The sequence below is a fragment of the Protomyctophum bolini genome (genome assembly GCF_963924005.1).
Source record: "Protomyctophum bolini genome assembly, chromosome: 20".
Lineage (NCBI taxonomy): Eukaryota > Metazoa > Chordata > Actinopteri > Myctophiformes > Myctophidae > Protomyctophum > Protomyctophum bolini.
The window spans coordinates 17078190-17101405 of record NC_137881.1 but is presented as its reverse complement, the minus strand read 5'-3'; the positions used below and the strand labels follow the sequence as shown (position 1 = coordinate 17101405).

General features: G+C 42.8%; 1 protein-coding gene across 2 annotated transcripts; it reads right to left on the bottom strand.

Moving 5' to 3' along the window:
- Positions 1–316: 316 nt before the first annotated feature.
- f13a1b (coagulation factor XIII, A1 polypeptide b) lies at positions 317–22293 on the bottom strand. 2 transcript variants are annotated; one of them, XM_080792476.1, is made up of 15 exons: positions 22137–22293; positions 18539–18765; positions 16598–16786; positions 15222–15470; positions 14275–14393; positions 13386–13493; positions 12766–12940; positions 12322–12460; positions 11730–11833; positions 10850–10938; positions 10603–10756; positions 4400–4675; positions 3448–3608; positions 2355–2491; positions 317–1660 (listed from the first exon to the last, which is right to left on the bottom strand). In XM_080792476.1, exons 2-15 carry the CDS (start codon positions 18750–18752, stop codon positions 1519–1521), a joined length of 2256 nt encoding a protein of 751 aa, XP_080648602.1. In that variant the 5' UTR covers positions 18753–18765; positions 22137–22293; the 3' UTR covers positions 317–1518. The 2 variants fall into 2 exon arrangements, with proteins under 2 accessions (XP_080648602.1, XP_080648603.1); XM_080792477.1 differs by having other exon boundaries at positions 18539–18760; positions 22137–22263.
- Positions 22294–23216: the final 923 nt, after the last annotated feature.

The window sequence follows — 23216 nt, the reverse complement described above, 5'->3', positions numbered from 1 at the left end:
TAATTCCATAAGGCTAGACCACATGGACGTATGACATCATCAACTTGCGACAGGAGCAGTCCCTATTGACTGAAAGATTATTTATTTATGAAAGAAATAAAATATTTTTTTATTTTAGTTATAGAGGGCAAGTATAATATTTTAAGTCATATTTGTCTTATTAGCCAGGGATCCTTTTAATTTTGTATTCATCTTTAGGGCCCTTAATCACACCATAGAAAGCACAACTGCCTGTCATCCCTATCTACAGATGTTTATAAATCATATGCATTTGTTGTATCCTAATAGAATAGAAGAAAACAATACAGTACACACATTGGGAACAGACATTTTAAGTCATACGTTTTATTTGGTTGGTAAAACATGAAAGAAATATAGGGTTTACAGGTACAAAGAAGTGGAAATAGTAACTTCATCAATGATATTGTTGAAACTAGTGCTTAGCCCTATCTTTGAAATTTAACAGAAAATATGTAAATGCTCGTGGAATGTAAAATGCAAAAAAGAATATTCCATAAAAAAAAAAGTCTTAACCAGTCTTGACAAATAGCAAATGTCATTGTTGTGTTTCCCAGATTTATGATAAAAAGAATATCACAACTTGTAATTGACAAATGTCAATGGACAAAAAAACATATATTGAAATTAAAGTAGTATACGGTAGTTGAGAAAAACCTCAAACATGACCGATTAGAGGGGAATGAAACCCTAGGCTGACTCTGAACTTTGTTTCTTCTTTAATCTTGACACACATACGGGTATTTTGGGAGCCCTTCGAAGTAGTCGGCTGACATTTAAACTTTTAAAGAGTGGATCAAGTCGATAAAACAATGAAACCAACGATGAAAACTAGGAATTTTCACCAAAAACCCTGACTTTTGACGACTTCTGCACCCGGTTCCCATTAGTTTCAACTGACTGTTTAGCCCTATTTCAAAATGGCGCAGACCTCGTCTGCACACATGCGTGACGCATGTGTAGGCAGAAGAAATGGTTAAAAGGGTAAACCGTATAATACAATGATGTAAGCCGTCATGCAGCTGCGGCTAATACAATTAATAATTGATAGGTTAGATTTAGGTGTGCCAATGTGCAAGCACTGACGGTCGTCGGCAGTATTGTCAAAATAAAGTTGGCCTAGGGTTTAATTCAAAAGTAGCAGTGACATGATGATGGCAGAAGCTACTATTACACCAAAAACACACTTAGGGTAACATAGCAGGTAGAAGCAGTCATACAGCACTAACTCCTTTATGTATGTTTTTAAAGGTCTACTACGGTTTTGCTAATCGTAAAAAAGTTATACCATTAAATGTTACAAAACAATAAGCTATTATTTCGTCTTACCCTTAAATGCTACCTCTTCATGCCGCCCTACATTTGCAACAATACAGTTATTACTTGAAACTAACAAATGCTGGAGTTTGAACTCTTTTAGTTTCGTGGTCCACACGCCGTTACTGGGCTTCTTGTTTTTGCAGGCCAGTAGCTGGGGTTCCGGTGCTCCTGTGGTATTCTCTAAGGCTTTATGTGGATGGATATCTTGCCATACACTTGTCTGATGGCAGGACAGTCCAGACTGGCTATCAGCCTGGTTGGTCCTGGTCTCCTTGGGGTGAAGCGCTCCGTGATGGTCAGACTAGAGCTTGCCGGGATCATACTGTGGATGAATTTAACTGGATTAGATTTCCTCATAATAGGCATGACACTTTCACTGAATTCATTTTTTTGGAGGAGGGGGGGGGGGGCCTCCAATGCATGGCTTTTCGAAATTACGTCATAGGCCAGCCAAGTCTATGGACTTTTAACATTTGTTTGGAGCCTATAATTATAAATAACCCATCACCACCAGCCAAGTCTTAATGTTTGTTTAGGGCTGTTGTAATGTTTTGCAGGCCAAGTCTATGGACTTGTTTAGGGCAGTAAAGGGCAACGTATAAGACGTCATCTGGCTGATACTGCCCTTGTTGAGCCCCTCACTTCACATAACTGTGATTTATTTTGATGGACTACTATATACAGCTTTTGTCCCCACACGTCTCAATATTTGCCATTGACAATGAAAGGAGAAATTAGGTCAAATGTCCGCCAAATATGACTTAGATTTGGACGATGGCAAGAGCGCCCCTCACTTAACACGGGTGTGATTTGAATTATGTATATAACTCATTCAGAATGAATGAGACTTGCAGTCGATTAAAGTGCAATGTATTGGTTAAACTGATGATGATTGTTTTGCATCACCAAGACCAACAAGTCTCCCAAATTCTGCTTTTCAACTGGCATATCTCTCTCTCACACACACACACACACACACACACACACACACACCTACAAATAAATGTTCAGCTCACCTGTAATGTTTGACAATGGGTGGCATGACCCCAGGTCCCTCCATGCGAATGTAGACGTCCTCCAGGCTGAATTTGAAGGGATTGGTGAATTCCACAATGGCCATCATTTCCTCACTCACCCTGGCCACGCCTGACACCTGCAGTACACGCCGTGAGAAGCATGACAGACTGGGTTGAATAACTTTGAATATTCTGCAAGGAATTCTGGCAGCGTGCACAAGAATGAGTATTAGTTTGTGTACACTGGAACAGGTGCGTAAATTATAGCGACTGTTAGCAATTAACATTTATACACTTTCACTTTGCCTTGTAGTTTGTACTTGCACAACATCCTGACACTAACGAATTTATATTTTCCCAATTTCATGCAAAGGCCACTTGTAATTCGGCTAACATTACATTACTTTTGAAAGCACTGATTGTCTTTGGGGTATTTCAGTTTGAATTATGGAACACCCTAGTATCCCGATTCTGGGTCATTCTGGTCATTATAGTCTAACATTCAGCAAAAAATATTGTAGGCAAACATTCGTCTAAAATAGCAGCTCTACAAGCTCACAGCGCGTCACATTGTGACGCTTTGGTGTAGGGGGAGAAAAGGAAGGGGCCGGGCCATTTGAAAATATCCGATGCTCAAATTGCGTCACAGCTATTTTCAAAAGATTATTTTACATTTGATAACTTTAGCTTTTGGTACTTTTAAGTACATTTTTAAGCCAATACTTTTGTACTCACTTAAGTACATATCCAAAAAAGTACTTTTTTTTCCACTGGGTTGAAAAAGCCAATTCCACCATGTGGTTGGAATTGGCTTTATGTACTCCGAATAACTCTTCTCTACTTCGTTCAGAGGTGTTAACAGATGATGCAAATTAGGGCTCTGTTCCATTTAGTGTACAGTGGTTCTCAAACGTTTTAATTTCAAGGACCGCCATAACTCTGAGAGGGTACAAATGGACCCATTTGTACACTCTCAGAGTTACACGCCCGTACGTGTGGAACACACTCAATTAAGGACACTCCTGAGACCCACTGTTGTAGCAGTGATTCCAGTGAGCATAGAGTGTGCATATTAGAGCCCATTGTGTTTGACCTTGACGGTGAGTTTTGGAGTGTGCAGGGTGACGTCTTTCATGCTGGTGATGATCTGGCCGGTCTCCTGGACCTTCCCCGTGGCGATGAAGTGGAGGTTGGCCTGCTCCACCAGCTGCCTCATGTAGGTCTTAGCGCTCACCTGCACCACCTCCGTCACACCTGGCTCACGCACGCACACACACACACACACACACACCACAATGATTCGTCTCTGCTTGTTCTGTAGCAGGAGGTCGTTTTCATTTGTGTATAGGCCTATATGCTGCTGTTTTAAGGAGTAAATTATTGACTTTGAGGATATTCATGTTTTTTAATTATTATTGTTTCTGTTTGTATCAAATAGTAAAGTGCGGACACATCGGAAAGAGAGGACAGAGAGGGTATTAGATTAGGACATGACTCCCCAACAACTTTCTAGTCCTACAGTCTATAGGCCTACAGTAGGTGCCATAAAGAGGAGACCCATCCTAACATCCTAAATAGGTCTCGGGACCAGTTGATCTTAATCAAGGGCAGGATCATGTACTGTACCTGGCTGTATTTGTCTTTTGGCGTGCAATGAAACCCACGCAAACACAGGGAGAACATGCAAACTGTTTTTTTTTGCCTGATTGAGGATCTAAGGACAGTCCTTTAAGACTGCAACAGTGGTGACTGGTTGAGTGACCACCAGGCCACCCCTTAACTTAAACTTTAATACTTTTGAAACCACAATCCCTTACATCAAACTGCTCATGACAGCGTACAAATGGAATCCAATGAACCAAATGAGGGTCCAATTTAGTTCCATTTGTACACTCAGCGTTACAGACTCATAAGGGTCCATTTGGAGTTTAACTATCAATCATTAATTTAGCTGGGGACCCCCAGGAACCCCCATCAAGGAGTCCCCACCCCACCCCACATTGAGAACCACCTTATCCGACCTATACAACCAAGCCACACTCAACTGCTGTTGGGTTCGATGGTGACGTTGGGGGTCTTGAACAGGAACTCGGAGCTGGTGACCCCGGTGTAGTACACCACCCTCCCGCTGACGTAGGCGTCGACGGTGCGCCGCTGCTTGCTGCCGTTCCTGAACTCCAGGCGGAGCTGGAAGTCCTGCCCGACGCTGGTCTCCAGGGTGGGCATGAGCAGCTCCACGTCGGCCTCGGGGGGGTCGGACTGCTCCCGGTGGCAGCCGTACTCCTCTGCCTTCTCCAGCACCGTGCGCTCCTCCGTGGTGCCTGATGGATGGGGAAGGAACGAGGACCGCAATGAGTCAGGAATATAGGGGGTTCCAATTGGAATGTGTGTACAATGAAACTGAGTATACACACTATAGAGTGCTATGTCTACATAAAATGCTATCTAAAGTACATAAATGTAGTCTTTGCATACTGTAGGTGCTACGCAAATGCTACGGGCTAAAAACTGTTAAACCAACAAATCGGTTAAAGCCTTCAGCATTTTTAGTCATTTGGTTAGACCAGTCATTAGTCCTACAACTACAACCTAACTCAAACCCTAACCCTAAACCTAACCTCCCACGGGGCAGTACACCTAAACCTAACCTTAACCAATGACTAGTCTAAACTAAGTATGCACCCCCTTTTTCCCTTTGCACGCTGCGAGGCATTGTGAGCTTGTAGATCTGCTATTTTCGGCTAATCACAAAGGTTTAGTGGACCCCCTGCAGTAACTCTGAAAACCCCTAGGGGTCCCAGACCCACTGCTGAAGAGCCCTGGTTTAAGCGATTAGGAAAATGTATTGATTTAAATTATTTACATTAAAATGTACCCCCTCTGGTCATTTTATCCCTACTACTTCTGCTTACTGAATTAAATGGTAGACTGTTATTATTATTTATGTTGGATAATAGGCTCAAAAGTAAACAATATAATTACCAATATATCTTAACCATCTTACAGGGTTGTCTCTATTTTGGGCAAATTTTCTAAATTCCCGATTCAATGTGTATATCAAAATGGGTGAAATTCTTGTTTGTGCAGGTTCTCAATATTGCAGTTAATGGTAGTAAGTCAAAATTGAAGAAGGAACACATACAAATGCATAAAAACAGCAGGTTTATAAATATATATAGATATAAAAGGAACCTCTGGTAGCCTACTATAAACTCACCTAACTCTAATGCCCATATTCAAATCTCCCACACATAATTAGTCATACTTCTGTCACTATTATAATGTTTTCTTGTGAACACTCATTCAGAGGGCTCTTTGCTGCTTGCATAAAACAATTTAAACTGGGTGCATTTAATATAGCACTGCATATTGTATTGGCATCTGCCATAGACAGCTCAGTTTTGGAGAGTAAATGGTACATCAATAAATGGTAATTATGGTTTATGCGGATTCATTCGGCACCATTGTTATTGCTGCTACAATGTCGAGGATCCAAAACCAAACTATTTTACTCTTGTGTAGGCCTACTTGTACAGTATATGAGACAACACTAAAACAACGTTGACGTTTTTGAATGAAAACCAGCGAGTTTTAAGTCAGTGAAGGTATAATTATGTAGCCATTAATTTTCTTTTGTTTCAGGTTCATGGCTACATTTCTCAAGGAGAGATCCAGGGTCTTTCCAAGGTGAGCAAATTTTTGAGTTAAAAACATTTGCTCTGAAAGAATATATATTAGATTTGATCTGCTATTCTTGAGGGGCGCTATAAGGTTTAATGTTTGTCTTTAGTTCCATGTTTGTTTTGTAAACGCCATTGACAATGAAGGGAAAATGTACATCATAATGTGCCTCGAGGCAATATGACGTACGTCATATTGTCTCTTTATTGTTAATGGCGTTTAACGTTTGTGTTTGCAGCGTTTGTTTTACATCACAATTACATCAACTAATCAACATGAGTTTGACTTTAATATATTAGCGCCCCTCACTTCACACGGGTGTGATTTTTTCAATAGCTAAAGTATAACATAATGCTTAAAACACCAAAAGGGTTAAGACCTGAAGTCAATTCTACAAATGCCTAAATCAGGTTTAAAACGGCTTTCTGAAAATGTTTCTTACGTCAGTGGTTCTGATTGATGTTTGTCAAGGACCCCCAAACCTATATGTATTTGGCCGCGGATCCCCATCTCAAAATGTTTTATTACAGGGACCCCCAGAAGCAAAGATTTGAGTTAAAAATGTTCCCTTTAAAAAATATATAAAGCATATTCAAGACTTGCCAAAATGTTCACGGGGTTTTTCAAAAATAGCAGATCTACAAAGCTCATATCGCTTTACACTTGATTTGATTACCATAGTAAACATTTTCATAAACACAAATTTTGCTATCGCTAATTTAAATACCTTTTTTTAAATCATCACGATATGCGTTTAGTAAATTGTGCGTCCGTTCATTTTAAAATGAACGATAATCTTTCTAGGCTTTCTACTGGTTCTATACCGAGTGAAGACGCGCCCTCGCTGACGTTGCAGCCAATAGCAGCAGCAGTGGTGGGAAAAATACTCAAATGTTTTACTTAAGTAAAAGTATCAATACTGCAATGTAGATAGATGTACTCCGTTACAAGTAGAAGTCTCGTATTAAAAATGGACTCAAGTAAAAGTGCAAAAGTATCGGCATCAAAATGTACTTAAAGTACTAAAAGTAAAAGTACTCCTATTGCAGAATGTCCCATTTCACGCAATGAAAATGTGTACCAAATATTTTGAAAATAGCCGATCTACAAGCTCACAATGCGTCGCATCGCGACCTTGTAGATCGGCTATTTTCAAATGGCCGAAATGTATATAGGGCTGAAGTGGTTGTATACATTTTGTAATGATATTCCAAATCTACAAACTAGTAACTTAAGGCTTTCAAATAGTTGTAGTGGAGTAAAAGTAAAAGTAGAGAACATTTGACATGCTGCAAGTAATTGTACCTCAAAATTGTACTTAAAACAGTACAGCATAAATGTACTTAAAGCATAGATGTACTTAAATATACTTAGTTACTTTGCACCACTGAATCGCGGTTGTTTCCATGAGGGCCTGTCTTAGCCACATGCTCTTTGTGAGTCGCAAGGATCCGCTTACATCTCCCTTCTCTCTGAACTGCGACATACCAAAGCCTACACAGGTTGTGCAGTCGACACGTTGTGATTGGCCAGTCGCTGTGATTGACAGCCTAAACCTAACCCTAACCTTAACCTCGGTAAAACTAAACCTAACCCTAACCTTAACCTCAAGAAAACTATACCTAAACCTAACCTTAACCTCAGTAAACTTAACTTGCCCGGGGGCATGGTTATAAACACAACCCGTGTAGGAATTGGCATGTAGCCTCTGAACTCGGGTTCCCCGTCTCTTTATACAGTTCTAATAACTAATAAAAAAGCAATGAATAGCACACAAAAAAAAAGATTACTCAAACTTTGTGCTGTTGTATTATAACCTGTTATTTCTTGGCTCTCCAGTTTCTTCCGAACAGTGTTACGGGTTCCAGTTCCTGATGGCACTGAAGGTCCTCAGGGTTAGATGCTGGGGACCTCCAATGCCTCAGAATCTGAGGCACTAGAGCCAGTGTCATGGTACTGGACCAGTGGGACCAGTACCTAGAGCCAGTGTCATGGTACTGGAACAGTGCCATCCAGAGGTTGGTATGGGGAGTTGCCCATTCTTATCCTGTTTTTCTCATCCAACAACCTCGTTGTCTCGAGCTAGTCTCTCCCTCCCCCATTCCTCCTGCATCAATGTTGCATGGTTCTCAGGTCTTGCTCGATGAGATACAGTTGCTTCTGGAGCTTCTCGTTCTCTACGACTAGTCCATGTCTCTCCTTCGCCCATTGCTCCTGCTGTATGCTAAATGCCAAGTGCCAACGAGTCTCCTTGTTTCTCAGCTCTTCCTGGATTTCCAGCAGCTGGTCCCGTTGTTGCTTCATCCTAGCCAAAGGCTCATTTCCTCCCTGTAGTAGTTCCTGACCCTTCCCCATGCACCAACAAGTACCTCTGGTTGTCAGTTCTTCCTGCATATGATTCAGTTGGGTCTGTAGTTGTCTATTCTTCATCGCCAAAGCCTCATTGTCTTGTGCCATCATTGCCTGTTTATCCTTAAAAGCCTCATTGTCTCGTGCCATCATTGGCTGTTTATCCTTAAAAGCCTCATTGTCTCGTGCCATCATTGCCTGTTTATCCTCGTCGTCGGTTCTCATCTCTTCCTGGGCAATGCCTATTTGGTTCCTAAGTTGACTTGTATTCTTATTTGGAGTCTCATTTCCGTCAGATAGTCGTCTCTGTCTCTGGTCCCTCAACTCTTGAAACCGAGATCTCGGTATCGGCTCTTCCAAAATGTCGGGTTGCCGAAATGGCTTGTCTTGTCGATGCACCCTGTCCTCTGTCTCCTGCAGCAGGCACTGTCTAGTCACTTTAATGTTCTGATCTTCCTGGATGTGGTCCAGTTCCGGACTCCGGACTCGTTCCGGACTCCGGTTCTGGAGTGAAGTCTTTCTTTTCACCTGATCCGTGTGCCATGGCTCTTTGGTTCTCAGTTCTACCTTGCATTCTAGTTGGTTCTGGAGTTGCCCATTCTTCATAGCAAAAGCCTCATTTTCGCCAACTAGTTGTTGTCTCTCTTTCATCCATTTATCCTGCTCCGTGCAAAACAGAGCATCTCTGGATCTCAGATCTTCCTGTGTGATTTCCAGTTGGTTCTTGAGTAGTGCATTGTTCTCAGCCAAAGCCTCCTTTTCTTCGGCTAGTTCCTGTCTCTCCTGACCCCATTTGCCCTGCTCATTGGACCAAAGGGCATCTTGGGTTCTCAATGTTTCCTCGATGACGTCCAGTTGGTTCTGGAGTTGCCAATTCTTCTTAGTCAACTCCTCCTTTTCTACAGCTAGTCTCTCCTGCTCCATGTGCTGAGGCGATTTGGCCCTCACTTCTTCTTGTACGTTCTTCCGTGTTGTCCTAGTATACTGGCGCTGCGGCGTATTCTCCGTGATTGCGACGAGTGTCTCGGATGTGCCTCTCGTGCTGAAGCCACCTTTGATGGTGTTGATCTCCTCCTCCCTCTCCTTCAGCCTGGTTTGGAGCTCTAGGAGGTTCTTATCCATGGCCTGGATGTGGTACTCTTTCACTGTGCTCTCCTCCTCCATGGCTTTGATCTTTCGCTCTGCGGAGAATAGCTTTTCATACGACGACTGCAGTTCCTTCTTCATTGCGTAAAGCTTTTCCTTGGCGCTCTCCAAATGGTGTTTGATCAAGATAAAGTTCTCATTATCATGCATCTTTAAGGCATTCCTCTCGACGATGGGTATAGTCCTCAGAATGCAGTATCTCTATTATTTATGCCTTGGCCGTGACGTAACGCAGGCGTAGCTCAAAACGATTGCCCAAATATGGACTCCCAGGCTTAACTAACCTGATCCTAGGCCAGCCTGAACTATCACACGTAAGTTAAACAGCACTTCAGTTCGTTGTGTTTCCTCCGCAGTGGAGCAGAGCGCACAGACACACACGTCACACACACACACACACACACATTATACGGGTCTTCTCGGATCCACTCGGGCATTACACATATAATGATTGACAGCAGTGTTGTTTTTGTCGACTACCTTTTTTCACTGACGAAAACTAAACGGAAACTAAATGAAAACTAAGCGATGATGACTAAAACTAAGACTAAATGTATTGACAAATTCGTCAACAGATAGAAACTAGACTAAAATGGTAGGATATAGTGTCCACTATAGTGGACAAGAGATCCAGTAGAAGTCATTTTACACTTGGTTGCATGCTGAAAATAGCACATCTACAAGCTCACAATGCATTGCGCTGCGACGCGTTGTGAGCTTGTAGATCACTGACTGACAGACCCACAGTTCCGCAGGGATGCGGCCGATTCCGACCCGGCCCAAGTGATTATGATAAAAAAAATCTGCTCTCCACAATATCTCAGAGCCAAAATTTGTACTTTTACTCCACTACAATTATTTTTTATATTATTTTAATATTGATTAGAAAACGTAGCGTAATGTTATACTTCAGCTATTGAAACTTAGAAGATCTACAAGCTCATAGCTTTTAGATCTGCTATTTTTGAAAATGTAGTGCAAATCTTTGAATATATATTCTTTCAGAGCCAACGTTCAGAGCTAACTAAAATCTTTGCTTCGGGGGGGGGGGGGGGGGGGGGTTCATTCTGACCTTCAGGGAACTTGTACTGGTCGGTGATGTCGCGGCGGGTCTCCTGTCCGGGGCTCTTGGTCAGAATCATGCGACCCACGTGGGAGCGGTTCACTCTGACGGGCTGCATGGTGCCGTCGTTGCTCCGCTGGTAGAACACCACGTCACTGTTCACCTGTGGAAAAAAATAATCTATCTGATTCCAATCTGCATATAGGCCAAAACGGTCTGAAACATCTTAAAAAGCCACTCTTTGTGTGGAGCTTACCTCAGCAAACACAAACGCTGCGTCGAATGGAAAGCATATCTGACCATGCTTGATGGCTTGGACAGATGCAGGACCACACCTGTACATTCCTGATTGGAACAACAAAAAACGATTTGGGATCCATTAAAGGCAAATTAAATTTAGAACAGTAACATGTTCAATTCCATAGCTTAGTCGACTAGTAAATTAGGCAACTAGTAAAAATCACACCTGTGTGAAGTAAGTGGTGCAACTCTGTGTGGGGGTCCCCACTGTACCCTCCACTGTACTGTACTGTTTCTGTACTGTCACTGTACTGTACTGGCACACCCGAAATCACAATATATACAGTTAATATGTGTTTGTGTGTGTGTTACGTAGGTTGCGCACAGGTGGTGAAAAACAACCATGCTGTTTTCGTGCTCAGATGCACCCATCCAGCCAGCCACCCACGACCCACCCACCCACCCACATAATATATTTTGCGTGTCTTAAGTACCAGGTCTTATTCCCTAACTTGAGTAAACTAAAGACCTGGAGGCGTGGTCAATGCTCTTTGGCCACTCAGAATAGCCAAATGGCATTGATCACGCCTCCAGGTCTTTAGTTTACTCAAGTTAGGGAATAAGACCTGGTACTTAAGACACGCAAAATACAGCCCTATAGGAAGTGGTTGCACCACTTAAAAATGACACAATGTTGCCTCTTTCATATTATTATTTGACAATTTGGCCAATGTTTGATCCGTTTGTATAGTGTGCATGCGTGCCAAATAGCCAGTTGTCAAAAAGTGCAGAAGTGAAGTGTTGAAGTAGGAGGAGCTGGGTGTTCAGCTCTGCAAGCTGATCAAAAAGGCTGAGAATCAAAGAGAGTGACGGAGAGTAGTGACTGTCCTCATTACCATCGCTGGTCTCTTGTGGCGTAGCGTCCACACACTGCCAGCCCCCAAACCCTGGTGGCAGGTCAGGCCTGGACATGTAGCCCTCATTCCAGCAGTGGTAGTTCCTGGACAAAAACAAGCAAACATTTAAAGCAGTGGTTCCCAAACCTTTTCATGTCAAGGACCCCCAAATTGACACTAATTAGCCCGCGGAACCCCCATTTTAAGAGATAATGCCATGGACCCCCCCCCCCATAAGGGAAGGTTTTTATGGCTCTAGCAGAGATTCTCAACCCGTTTAATTTCAATGACCCTCAGTTTGACATACATTAGTCTACAGGCCCCCATTTAATGGCATTTCTATCTCTGGGACCCCCAATTTATATTGTAAAATCAATGTTAATTTAACTAAATGTACAAATGGAACCAAGTGGACCTGGGCCGTTAGGGTCCATTTGGTTCCATTTGGTTCCAAACTATCATTTAGCTGGGGACCCCCTGGAACTGCCTCAAGGACCCAGTGAACTCGGTCTCCTAACACAGTGAGTGGTTCTCAACCTTTTCAGTACCAGATGGAGTTTCAAACAGCACCAGATGGAGTTTCTAACAGTACCAGATGGAGTCTCTGGTGCGGTGGCGGTCGACGCGGCCGTTCTCGTCCAGGATGATGTCGGTCTTCAGGTTGCCGTCGTTGTCGTGGGCGGAGTAGAAGTTGGTGACCACGCGGGCCGGGAGGCCCAGGCAACGGAGGACTGCGGCGCAGCAGGGCAGACGTTGGCAGTGACGGACCGTGCAAAAGGGGGCAAAGAAAGACAACCAAGTTGGAACAAAGTACTGTGTAGGCCAAGGGTGAGCAACTTTGACGATGGAGAGGGCCGCTATATTTCCACACTCACTCCAGAGGGCCAACATCGCATTTTACCGTCGTAGCAAAAAATAGCCGATCTACAAGCAGTGAGCACCACTGAGTGCTGAGTTGTTGTTTTTTTTTACGTCAGGCCTAAATGGGTTTAATAATGGGATCATTATCATGCATTTTGCCGTCTCTCTCTCTCACAGGAGTTGAAGACGGCGGCGTACACCCAGCACTGCGCGTAGCAGACGGGCATCTTGCTGCTGTGGTAGTTGAGGAGGATCTCGGTGCTGCCCGTCCAGGAGGTGGGCGCCACGCCGTACGTGTAGTCGCCGCTCCAGTTCCCCACCAGCACGCCCTCGTCGTCGCGGGAGTTCAGCTAAGAAACGGGAACGAAGAGGAGGAGGAAGCAGGAAGAGGTGAAATAATTAAGGGCCTTTCTCAGGCCCATTGTTTATATTTAAGCAATATTACACGAGAGGGGGTGGTTTAACGTCAGGGCTCGTTCCTGCAGCATCGCAGGCGTGCATTAATGATGTTAAACCACCCCCTCGAGTGTAATATTGCAATTATACAACAGTTTTGTACCCTTAAAACTAAGACAAAGCTGATTTTTTTTAATGACAGATGTAGCCACTACGACCACAAATGTCCCAAGAAACTAGCCTAGCCACCAAGTTTGCTGCGCTCTGGGAGAACAGAGCAGCTGAATTATTTGTTTTGATTAGGTGTGGAGTGGTGCTCGTTTGAACCACGGCTAGAAGGCTGTTTCAACCAATCAGATTAATCAGAATATTTTCTAGCAACGTGTATCCATTCCTCACCATGGCAGAGGCCTTTCTCACAATCTTGATGGGGTCTCCTCTGTTGGTGATTGGCATCTCGGCTCTGTCCAAGATGTACAGACAAGCATCCAGGATCCCATAGTCAAACTAAAATAAAGAAATAGAATTATCCAAATGATTAATTATACCGCAGTGTACTGAGGTAAAATAGACACTATGCCTATTTCCTCAGGCACTATATGACATAAAATTTGCCATTCATTGTCAATGGGAATTTAATGTTTGCGCAGGACAAAAATAGACACTTATAAGCTGATTTGCTCAGGCACTATGACGTACAATTCTCCATTCATTGTCAATGGGAATTGTATGTTTGTGTAGGACAAAGTTTCCTATATTCACTAAAATCTGACTATAGGAGGGCCCCTCAAAATCAATAGTCATAACTTGACATGTTGTACAGTAGAAATAAAATATCACAGTCGCAACATTCGAGACCTGCACACTTTTCTGATCTTTGCCTGAAAGGGACGTGCTTTAGTAGCAGAGAAAGGAACTTGCATAATCTAAAGAAATACTGCATTTTTACTATAACATAGCATATTTCCGTTGGGCACATAATCGAGATGGTGTCATTATTGTTATTGAATTGCAATAATGTGTGACTTTGCGTGATTTTTTTCTAATCCCCTTCTGTGTTTCGGGAACCCCTTTTGGTGTTTTAAGCATTATGTCATACTTTAGCTATTGAAAAATAGCAGATCTACAAGCTCATAGCGCAACACCGAGTGCCACGCTACAAGCTTGTAGGTCTGCTATTCTTTTTTAAATCGTGAAAATGCGGCACCAGACGGCACCAAACTGTCAGGATTTAGAAGACTTTTTTTTAAAATTTCAACGGCAGGCCTAAATGGGTTTTAACCCCCACCTGTCCATAGTTCCAGGTTCTCTCAGACACGTCATCGGAGGATCCATGGTAGATGATCCCCATCTCGTTCATCACACATTCCTCCTTCTCCTCCTCATTGTCCAGATACACTGCGTCTCCTGGAAGAGAGAGACACCATGGCAGGTAAGGCTTTAACCAATCATAGTACATTGAAGATAGTGTCAACAAATTTTGATTTTAGTTTCAATCGTAGTCTCTTGAATAGTTTTCACTTAGTTTTAGTCACAGTTTAGTCACCCGGAATGTCTTAGTGTTAGTCTAGTTTTAGTCGACTAAATATCATAAGATTTTAGTCCAGTAAATCTACAGTTGATTTACTCGACTAAAATATATTTTGATGCCGTCGTAATCGCTGATTTTACACTTGCTGAAAATAGCCGATCTACAAGTCTTTAGTTTCCATTTAGTTTTCGTCAGAGCCTGCATCTAATAGAAGAATTACGATATTGAGGGGGCAGAAACCGAGCGCTCGAGTGCTATTCATGCAGCCTGAACTGAGCCACGCTGGAGTTGGAAAAGTATCGTTTTCAACGAGTGTGGTGCAAATAAGAGCTATTTTAAGCATATGTGCAACATGACAACTTCTTTAAAGTATTGTACAGTAACAACTAAAGTATCTTTAATGTTTATGTTGTACTATTACTACAAAACAATCTAAAATAAAGGGATTTAATATCAATAAAGCTGGGCTGTTGCCTGAGTCCAATGCATTTCAGCCTACTTCCGGTCCAGGACTTGTCCCAGTTGGTTGTCCCCATGCTCAATGCGTCTATGTAGGAGAGCCGCCATTGGTGAAGTGAACACAGTTTGCGTAACTGTCTATATCTAAGGCTCTCGTTTTTGTCAGTGAAAACAGGTTAGTCGACGAGCCTTTTTCGTCATAGTACTATATATATATAGTCGACGAAATCAACACTGCCACCGACCTTTGGCCCAGGGATTGAAGAGGATGTAGACGTCCTGACTGTCGTCCCGCCGGGTCCTCCTGACGCCGTAGGGCGTCACCACAGCCACGTAGATGCGGTAGCGCCCCACGATGGCGTCCGCAGCCGGGGTGATGCCCATGGTGACCACGCTGTCGGCGTTGGCGAGGATGTGGCCCGCCCACGAGCTCTGCCGGGCCTGGGTCGGGAAGACGGGGATGTAGGTGCCCTTTTCATACTGGGGGGTGGACCCTGGAAGTAGACACGATCATATGATATCATACGGTACGGTACGGCACGGCAGTGGTTTTCAACCTTTTTCACATCAAGGCCCATTATTGGCATTTGAGCCACGGTCAACCATGGGAAGAGATTTAGCCTCTCAGATCCATGACTTAGAATATTTTGTTGTCATTGAATAAGATTTTGTCCGCAAGTCCATGCTGTATTGATGTTGGTACCATAGGAGAGACACGTTGATCAAAATAACAATTCTTCTGTATTCTCTAATTGTGTAGACTTCTTGTAGACTTCTTTAACTACAATAATTAGTGCTAGCGTAATATGAAACCATTTGGTTTCATTTTACATTCTCAAGGGTCCATTTGGTTACCAACTCTCCATCCTTTAGCTGGGGAGTGGGACCACCTGGAACCCCCTCAAAGACCACTGGTGGTCCCCGGACCACTGGTTGAAAACCATTGTATAATACTACAGTTGCTCTCAAACGTTTTTTTTATTAGGCCGCAGACCCCATGTGTCATATGGAACCAAATGCACCCTTACAGGTCCATTTGCACCCTATTATATACCTGTAAGGGTCAATTTGGTCCCTAACTATCAATTTTTCTGAGGACCACCTTTGTGACCCCCCCTGGGGGTCCCTGGACCCCACCTTTGAGTATGGGCGTCCACAACTGAACAGAATAGTATAATAGGAATGACCAAGTTCATTATAATGGCAATTATTTAGAGAAATTGTGTGTGGATATTTATATCCTTTTTGTGTATTATGTATCGTGTACATGCACACATTAGAATATACAAATGAGGGTAGGTACCCTCACAAAAACATGCAGTAATCCTGGTCTCTAAACAACCTCCCCCTGGCCAGCCTGATGGAGGGGAAAGGAACTGGTCGGAATAACGTGTTCCTTCCACGCACTACGTCTGGCTGGGGAAACTCTCCCCTGTCAGGTGTAAAGAAGCAGCTTGGACTCCTCATGCATAGAAGGAAGCATGAGGTCAGTCCACTGCCCCCCCAGGTTGGCAGAGGAAGTGTAGCGCCCAGGATTACATTAGATAACTGACACTGGGTGAAAAAATGGGTTATAAAATACAGTCGATGGATGGATGGATAGATACACTGTATATCTCACCGATGACAAACTCAACAGCAAACTTGTCCTCAGAGGCCTTGAAAGGTCTGTCGAAGGTGATCTTTATCTGGAACTCTTGTCCTCGACGGACGATGAGGAAGTTGCTGTTGTAGAGCCAGGTGTGATGCTCCATCTTGTTGACCTCGTCCGTTCGCTTCACGGTGTCCACGTTCAGAATGTCCAGGAACTCTGCATGGACAGAGAGAGAGAGAGAGACATTGAGGAGGGAGGGTTGACCCATTATGACCTGAGGCCGCTTATACGGTGGCCGTGTGTGTGTGTGTGTGTGTGTGTGTGTGTGTGTGTGTGTGTGTGTGTGTGTGTGTGTGTAACGTAAAGCTCTGAATGAAGGGGTGCGATAAGTTCCTATGCATATCTCCACAACTACTGCTTCTCTTTGCAAATCATCTTACGTAAATGATCATATTTGTTATTCTTTGTCCGTTTCCATTGTTTCCGTGATATAGAAACGTCATGGAAAGGTTTTTCATGGGTAAAATATGGTGTGATCCTCGGTGATAGAGACACAAAAATATGTGTCATGGAACTCACAAATACATAGGGCTGTAGCGATTAGGGCAGTCGAGGTCACTTCCTTCCTTGCTGGTCTATCTCATGTCCTAGAGAGTCAGCGTCTCAGGGTTGTGGGATCAGTGATTAGGGCAGCGAGACAGGGTCAATTTCCTTGTAAGAGTGCGTATGTGGTATTCTACTGTTTCCTGTCATTTCATTCACACTTTCATGCCAGTTTATCTCCCCTACATCCAGTGTTGATTTCGTCGACTGAAACTAAGAGGAAAAATGTTCGTCGACTACACTAAAATGTTAGGGACTAGTGGACAAGATATCCAGTATAAGTCATTTTACACTTGAAAATAGCTGATTTGATCTACAAGCTCACAACTGTGAGCTTGTAGATCGGCTAAATTCAGCAAGTGTAAAATCAGTCATTACGACGGCATCAAGGTTATATTTAGTCGACTGAAACTAGACTAACACTAAAACATTCCAGGTGACTAAAATGTGACTAAAACAAAACGAAAAAACTATTCAAGAGACTATACGACTAAAACTAAAATCAAAATTAGCTGTCAAAAACAACACTGCCTATATACATCATCCTATCAAGTTTGTTTGTTGGCGTGTTGAGTGTGCTGTCATGGCACAAGGCCCAGGAAATGTGTCTCAGGCTGCAGAATCTGCCCTTCACGTGTCAGTCATGTTGTGCAATGTTTACTGGAAACTAATCACTCCGACGTCAGTGTGTGGGGGCTTTTAATTATCTTTTGAAGCCAGGGAGGCACAGAGACATTATATTATTATTATATTAAGTCTCTTCCTCTTTTTGTACTCTCCTTGCTTGTGTTGAGTTTTTTTCTGACCTTGTTTCTTAACCCATTTTGGTGTTTTAAGCATTGTGTTATACTTGAGCTATTTTATATATATAAAATAGCAGATCTACAAGCTCATAGCGCAGCACTGAGTGCCATGCTACGAGCTTGTAGCTCTGCTATCTTTGAAATATCGTGAAAATGTGACACATCTTTGAATAATATATTCTTTCAGAGTGGACGTTTTTAAATCTTTGCTTCTGTGGGGGTCCCTGGAACAACATATTTTCAGATGGGGGTCGGTGGCCAAATAGGCTACATATAATATAATTCCTTGACATGAAATAGTTTGAGAACCACTGACACAGAAACATGGGTTTTTCTGAAAACTCTCGATTTAGAAGACATTTGTAGAATCGGTCTCGGTCAACATGGGTTAATTATCAGTTACTTTTCAGTTCAGGTGTGAATCACTGTAGCGCACAGGCTGGATATATTGACACTACTTGTGATTTGGAACGGCACTTCAATAATATAAGCAGATCAGAAGCAAGCACACACACACACACACACACACGCTCGCGAGCGCGCACACACACACCAGCATCACCTGTTAGGGGTGGATATCCTCTTGGACCCGGAGCGACAAAGGGCTCAAACTCGGGAATGTCCGCCAGGTCGTCGTTAGACATAGCGACGGGGTCAGTGGTGCGACCGCGGTTGGTCAACTTGGGGCGGGGGCCAGAGGGAGTGGGAAGCACAGTGGAGGGGGCGGGCACTGCAGCTATGGCCGTGACGGCTTCTTCCTCTTGGTCTGACGACATGGTGGTCACTGGACTGAGAGAGAGGACAGAGAGTCAGCATGTTAGTATGGCACCCTTTGTCCAAACGTGTTTCCCAATGTGTGTTAGGCAACCGTGCCTCAACCGTGTCTTGCTCAAGGGCGCCTTGTTGACCCAATGGCAGGAAGGGCTGCATGGGGATTGAACCCAAAAGGCCACTGTACTCAACCCTGAGCCACTGCCACCCCTTATGTGCACAATGTGCATATCTGCTTATTGAGGAAAAAAGCATAATGCAGGAAAAAGAGTCAATGCCATGCATCATTAATTATCATAAGTTATTGATTTATTTACTAAAACAGTATTTACCCACCAGGCCGTTAGGCTCAGATTATGCAGGGTTCAATGTTTTTCAAAAAGTGCGCGTGTAAACTTCCCGCATATTTCACAGCATAAAATCACATAAAAGCCTGCATATGTTGCAACCTTTCACATATTTTTGCATATTTCGCAACTTATCGCATATTCCGCATTTATCATTTTTTTCCACATATTTTGCAACTTACCGCAATTTCACCACATGAAGGGATTTTAGCCCACTGACTATACGTGCTACACTGTTCTGCCTCAACAAGTCTTAACATTCTCAGCACACACACCATGCAGGTGGACTGGCTCTATACTCACCAAACATCTGCCTCACATCTGTGGGCGAAGTGTGTGTGTGTGTGTGTGTGTGTGTGTGTGTGTGTGCGTGTTATTTTCTTCCTGGTCTTGTAAATATTATCTCAGTCTGTGTAGTTTTTGTGGTGGCCGACTTGGGACACATTAGCTAGTACAATAAAGAGGAGTAAATGACAGGGCCCGTCGTCCCCAGGCAGACAGTTGAATCATCTGATGGGGTTTGGGGGGAGGGGGGGGGGGGGTGCACATTCATCTGACTGCATTCTGTTTGAATTAAATCATTGCAGTCGTGATGTTAGAAGTTTATTCTAGCGCTCTCACGATAAATCTGCTTTTGACGCCGTGTGAAATAAACCCCAACGAAATGCCTGCGTGACTGAAAGTTTAAGTCATAGAGTCAGAATAGATTGGTCTATATTTATACAGAGACAAATGTAGACAATTAATTAATGTTGTTTATAACTGTAGTTGACGTGCAGTTGTGTTACTGTAGAAGTAGTAGGGTTTCTTTTTTTGCTGTATAGGCCTAATAGTTGCAGTAACGTTGTAGCAGGATTACTAGGACAGTAATAGTATTAATGGTTGTAGTTGTGCTGTATAGCTATGTACAACGTTCCACAATCCATGTGCGAGTTCCCCCTCTTGGATCCAGTTTGTTTAAAGTTGTTTCCATGAAGCGAGATGCATGCCGAGCCAGAAAGCTGTCTCGAGATCACATAAAACGCCTATAAAGTGCTAAACTCTAAAAACATCATAAATTCACTTGATGGAAACAAAGACGTACTGAGTGTGACAAAGTGTGACTCAGTGTACCCTTAACATGAAATGGCACTAAAATTACATCAATCACCCCCCCCCCCCCCCACACACACACACACACACACACATACAAACACACACACACACACACACACACACACACACACACACACACACATGCGTGCGCACACACGCATAGGGTGGTGTGTGTAAATACACCTATAAATACACTATGTTTTATTATACAGTATACGTACAGTATTTGCATGCATGTTGTATACTGTATGTATAATGGGGGTATAGGGTGGGCGATGCTGATTATATAATTATGTGGTAAGGGGGCTCTTTAACCATGAAACACAACAACATCTGTTTTCATTAAATCTATGTTTGGGACATAATACGTCAGCTGTGTGGCACAAACACTTATTTGAGAATGGTGGCTGTTACATAACATGGGTGTGTGCTGGTCTGGGAGAAATGTTTTTTGGGTGACGGACAGCATTTAGCCCCGGTCGGTCAAGATATATAGGTGAGTCACCATGCATTCTGCACAGTGGAAGCACTGTTTGCACCTAGCCCCCGTACCTCATGTGGTGTGGTTGTATACATACATGCATGTACACTAAGATCCACACATTCCGTCACTCAGTCAGTCAGTCAGTCAGTCACTTGCTTACTTTCTCATTCAGTCTCTCCACAAACTCACTTAGTCACACACTCAATTGCATGCACCTTCGCACGCACTCACGCATGGCCGCATGCAAGCACGTGCGCACACACTCACTCTCTCACTCACTCACACTAAATCTCACTCTGTCTGTCTGTCTGTCTCTCTCTCACTCCTCAAGTTCACGCACGCACGCATGCACGCACGCACGCACGTACGCACGCACGTACGCACGCACACACGCACACACGCACGCAGACATTTTAACATGAAGCTGAGAATGCTGAGTCAGGAGAGACTTCCAGGCAGTTGTAAAAAGCAGTTCTTTAGGAACATGCCTAGAGGATATTTTGGTTGCACCACATAATACCAGCATTTTACGTAAATAAATAGGGCACGATTACATGTAGTAGGCCTACAGTTCAGTATAAACACAAAACATGCACGTCATTGTAGATAGATCTCTGAATATAGACTTAGACAAATATTTTATTATAAGCATACACTCAATAAATAGTATTTTAGACACTCCAGGAAAATGGGTTTATGCGATCGCATAATTTACCGAATAATCAGCCAAATGGCGCAGATTATGCAGGGGTAATTTATTTTTTCAAAAATGGTGCATAATCGTGCACAATTCCTGCAAATTTCATCGCATAAAATTACGCAATTTTGCACGTTTTTCGCAACTTTCCGCATAATTTGCAACGTTCGCATATTCACATTTTCTCATTTCTCATCATTCCGAAATGATTTAGCAAATTTCCGCATATTTCAGAACTTCCTGCAATTTCACCGCATAAAATCACATAAAACACCTGCATATTTCATTGCAAAATCAAGGATTTTAGCCTGTATAATCAAGGATTTTAAGCCACATAATCAAGGATTTTTTCCTGGTGTTTTTCTGGAGGGTCTAGTATTTAGAACATTTACATCATAATGTAAAAACATTATCAAAGACCACAACCAATATATTTCTTTCAGAGGATGAATGTGGTTTTAATGTAAAAACGAATTAGAAATTATTAAAGTGCCTTAACGTACTGTACACTAGCTCATTTTGCAGAAATGCTACTGCATGCCAAACTTGATGTGATGATTGGAAAAGTAGATTCAAATAACAAACACAAAAATACACACAAACAGGTGAAGTATCACTTAAAGTCAGTCTTGTCTTTGCATTTTTGGCATGGTATACTTTTGTGTTGTAAATACATACGTTTATGGAGTAAGTTACTAAGTTTGAGAGGGATTTTTGGTGCAAAAAAAAACAAACACGTAACAATACATGCAGAATATGCACTCACCACAGTAAGAGAGCTGCAGTTGGAATCTGGAGCCAGTCAGTCCTTTGGGGTCTGAGTCCGCTGCTCTGTTGTAGTCTTCTGCTTTCACTTATATACTCGTCTCGGGAACTGTGTGTGTGTGTGTGTGTGTGTGTGTGTGTGTGTGTGTGTGTGCGTGTGTGCGTGTGTGCGTGTGCGCGTGCGCGTGCGTGCGTTCAAGTCTATTGCAGGAAGCTCTCTCCAGTCAGGCTAACATAGGAACAGGGTGTGGAATCTACCATATTTTATGCAACAGTCTAGACTCTCTAGAGGGAGCAGAGAATGACAACCATATCAGTATGATTTCTCACTGTGATGCGGTACAGCTGTAACAGCTGTGGCATGATGCTTTGATATGACACGTAGGATTGATGTGTTGTAGTGACTTATGTTTTCAACTGGGGGAGACATACGAGTCTGAAGAGATCTTGTTGTGTTTTTTCTTTTGTGCTGTTGGTATAATTTAATGCTTGTAAAATCTTCAGGGTTGTGAGTGAGTGATTAGTTTTAGTGAGGAAGTGAACGTTTAGTTTTTTTTATTAAATGTTAAAGTTCTATCCCATTTGTAATCATTGCTATAGAATCTATAACACTTTGTTCAGAAACAGGAGTCTCCCTAGAAAATACGTTGCAGGTCAGGTTCCATTTCTATTTGATTAGGGGAGAGAAACCTACAAAGATAATTTATCAGCTTCAAATTCAGCGTTCTAGTTCCCAGAAGTTACCCTGACCTGAAAATGTATTTTCTGATTACTGAAGACTCAAAGAGAATTGTTACTGAACACTATAGCAATGATTGCTATAGTGGAATATAGAGCTTGTTTTACACCAGCTTTAATTTGATTCTGAGATTGTACAAATTGGTGTTACAAACCACATTGCAAATCGATAAATTATAAAATATATAAAGGCCTCCAACAAGGAGTTTGTAGGTGTGGCCCTACTGTTAATGTGGGTGGAAATCCACCAGCACCAATCAGCACAGCACAGGAGTGGTGGAACACACTCTGGCCAGCTTCATGAATAGTATGAATGCTGTATCATTTTCTTTTCTCCCTCTAC

Coding starts and splice junctions, on each gene's coding strand:
- f13a1b (XM_080792476.1), bottom strand. CDS start 18,752: ATGTCGTCAGACCAAGAGGAAGAAGCCGTCACGGCCATAGCTGCAGTG. Junction 12,461..12,765: donor CGCCGCCGTCTTCAACTCCT/GTGAGAGAGAGA, acceptor GCTGCGCCGCAG/TCCTCCGTTGCCTGGGCCTC. Junction 10,757..10,849: donor CAGCGTTTGTGTTTGCTGAG/GTAAGCTCCACA, acceptor TTTTTTCCACAG/GTGAACAGTGACGTGGTGTT.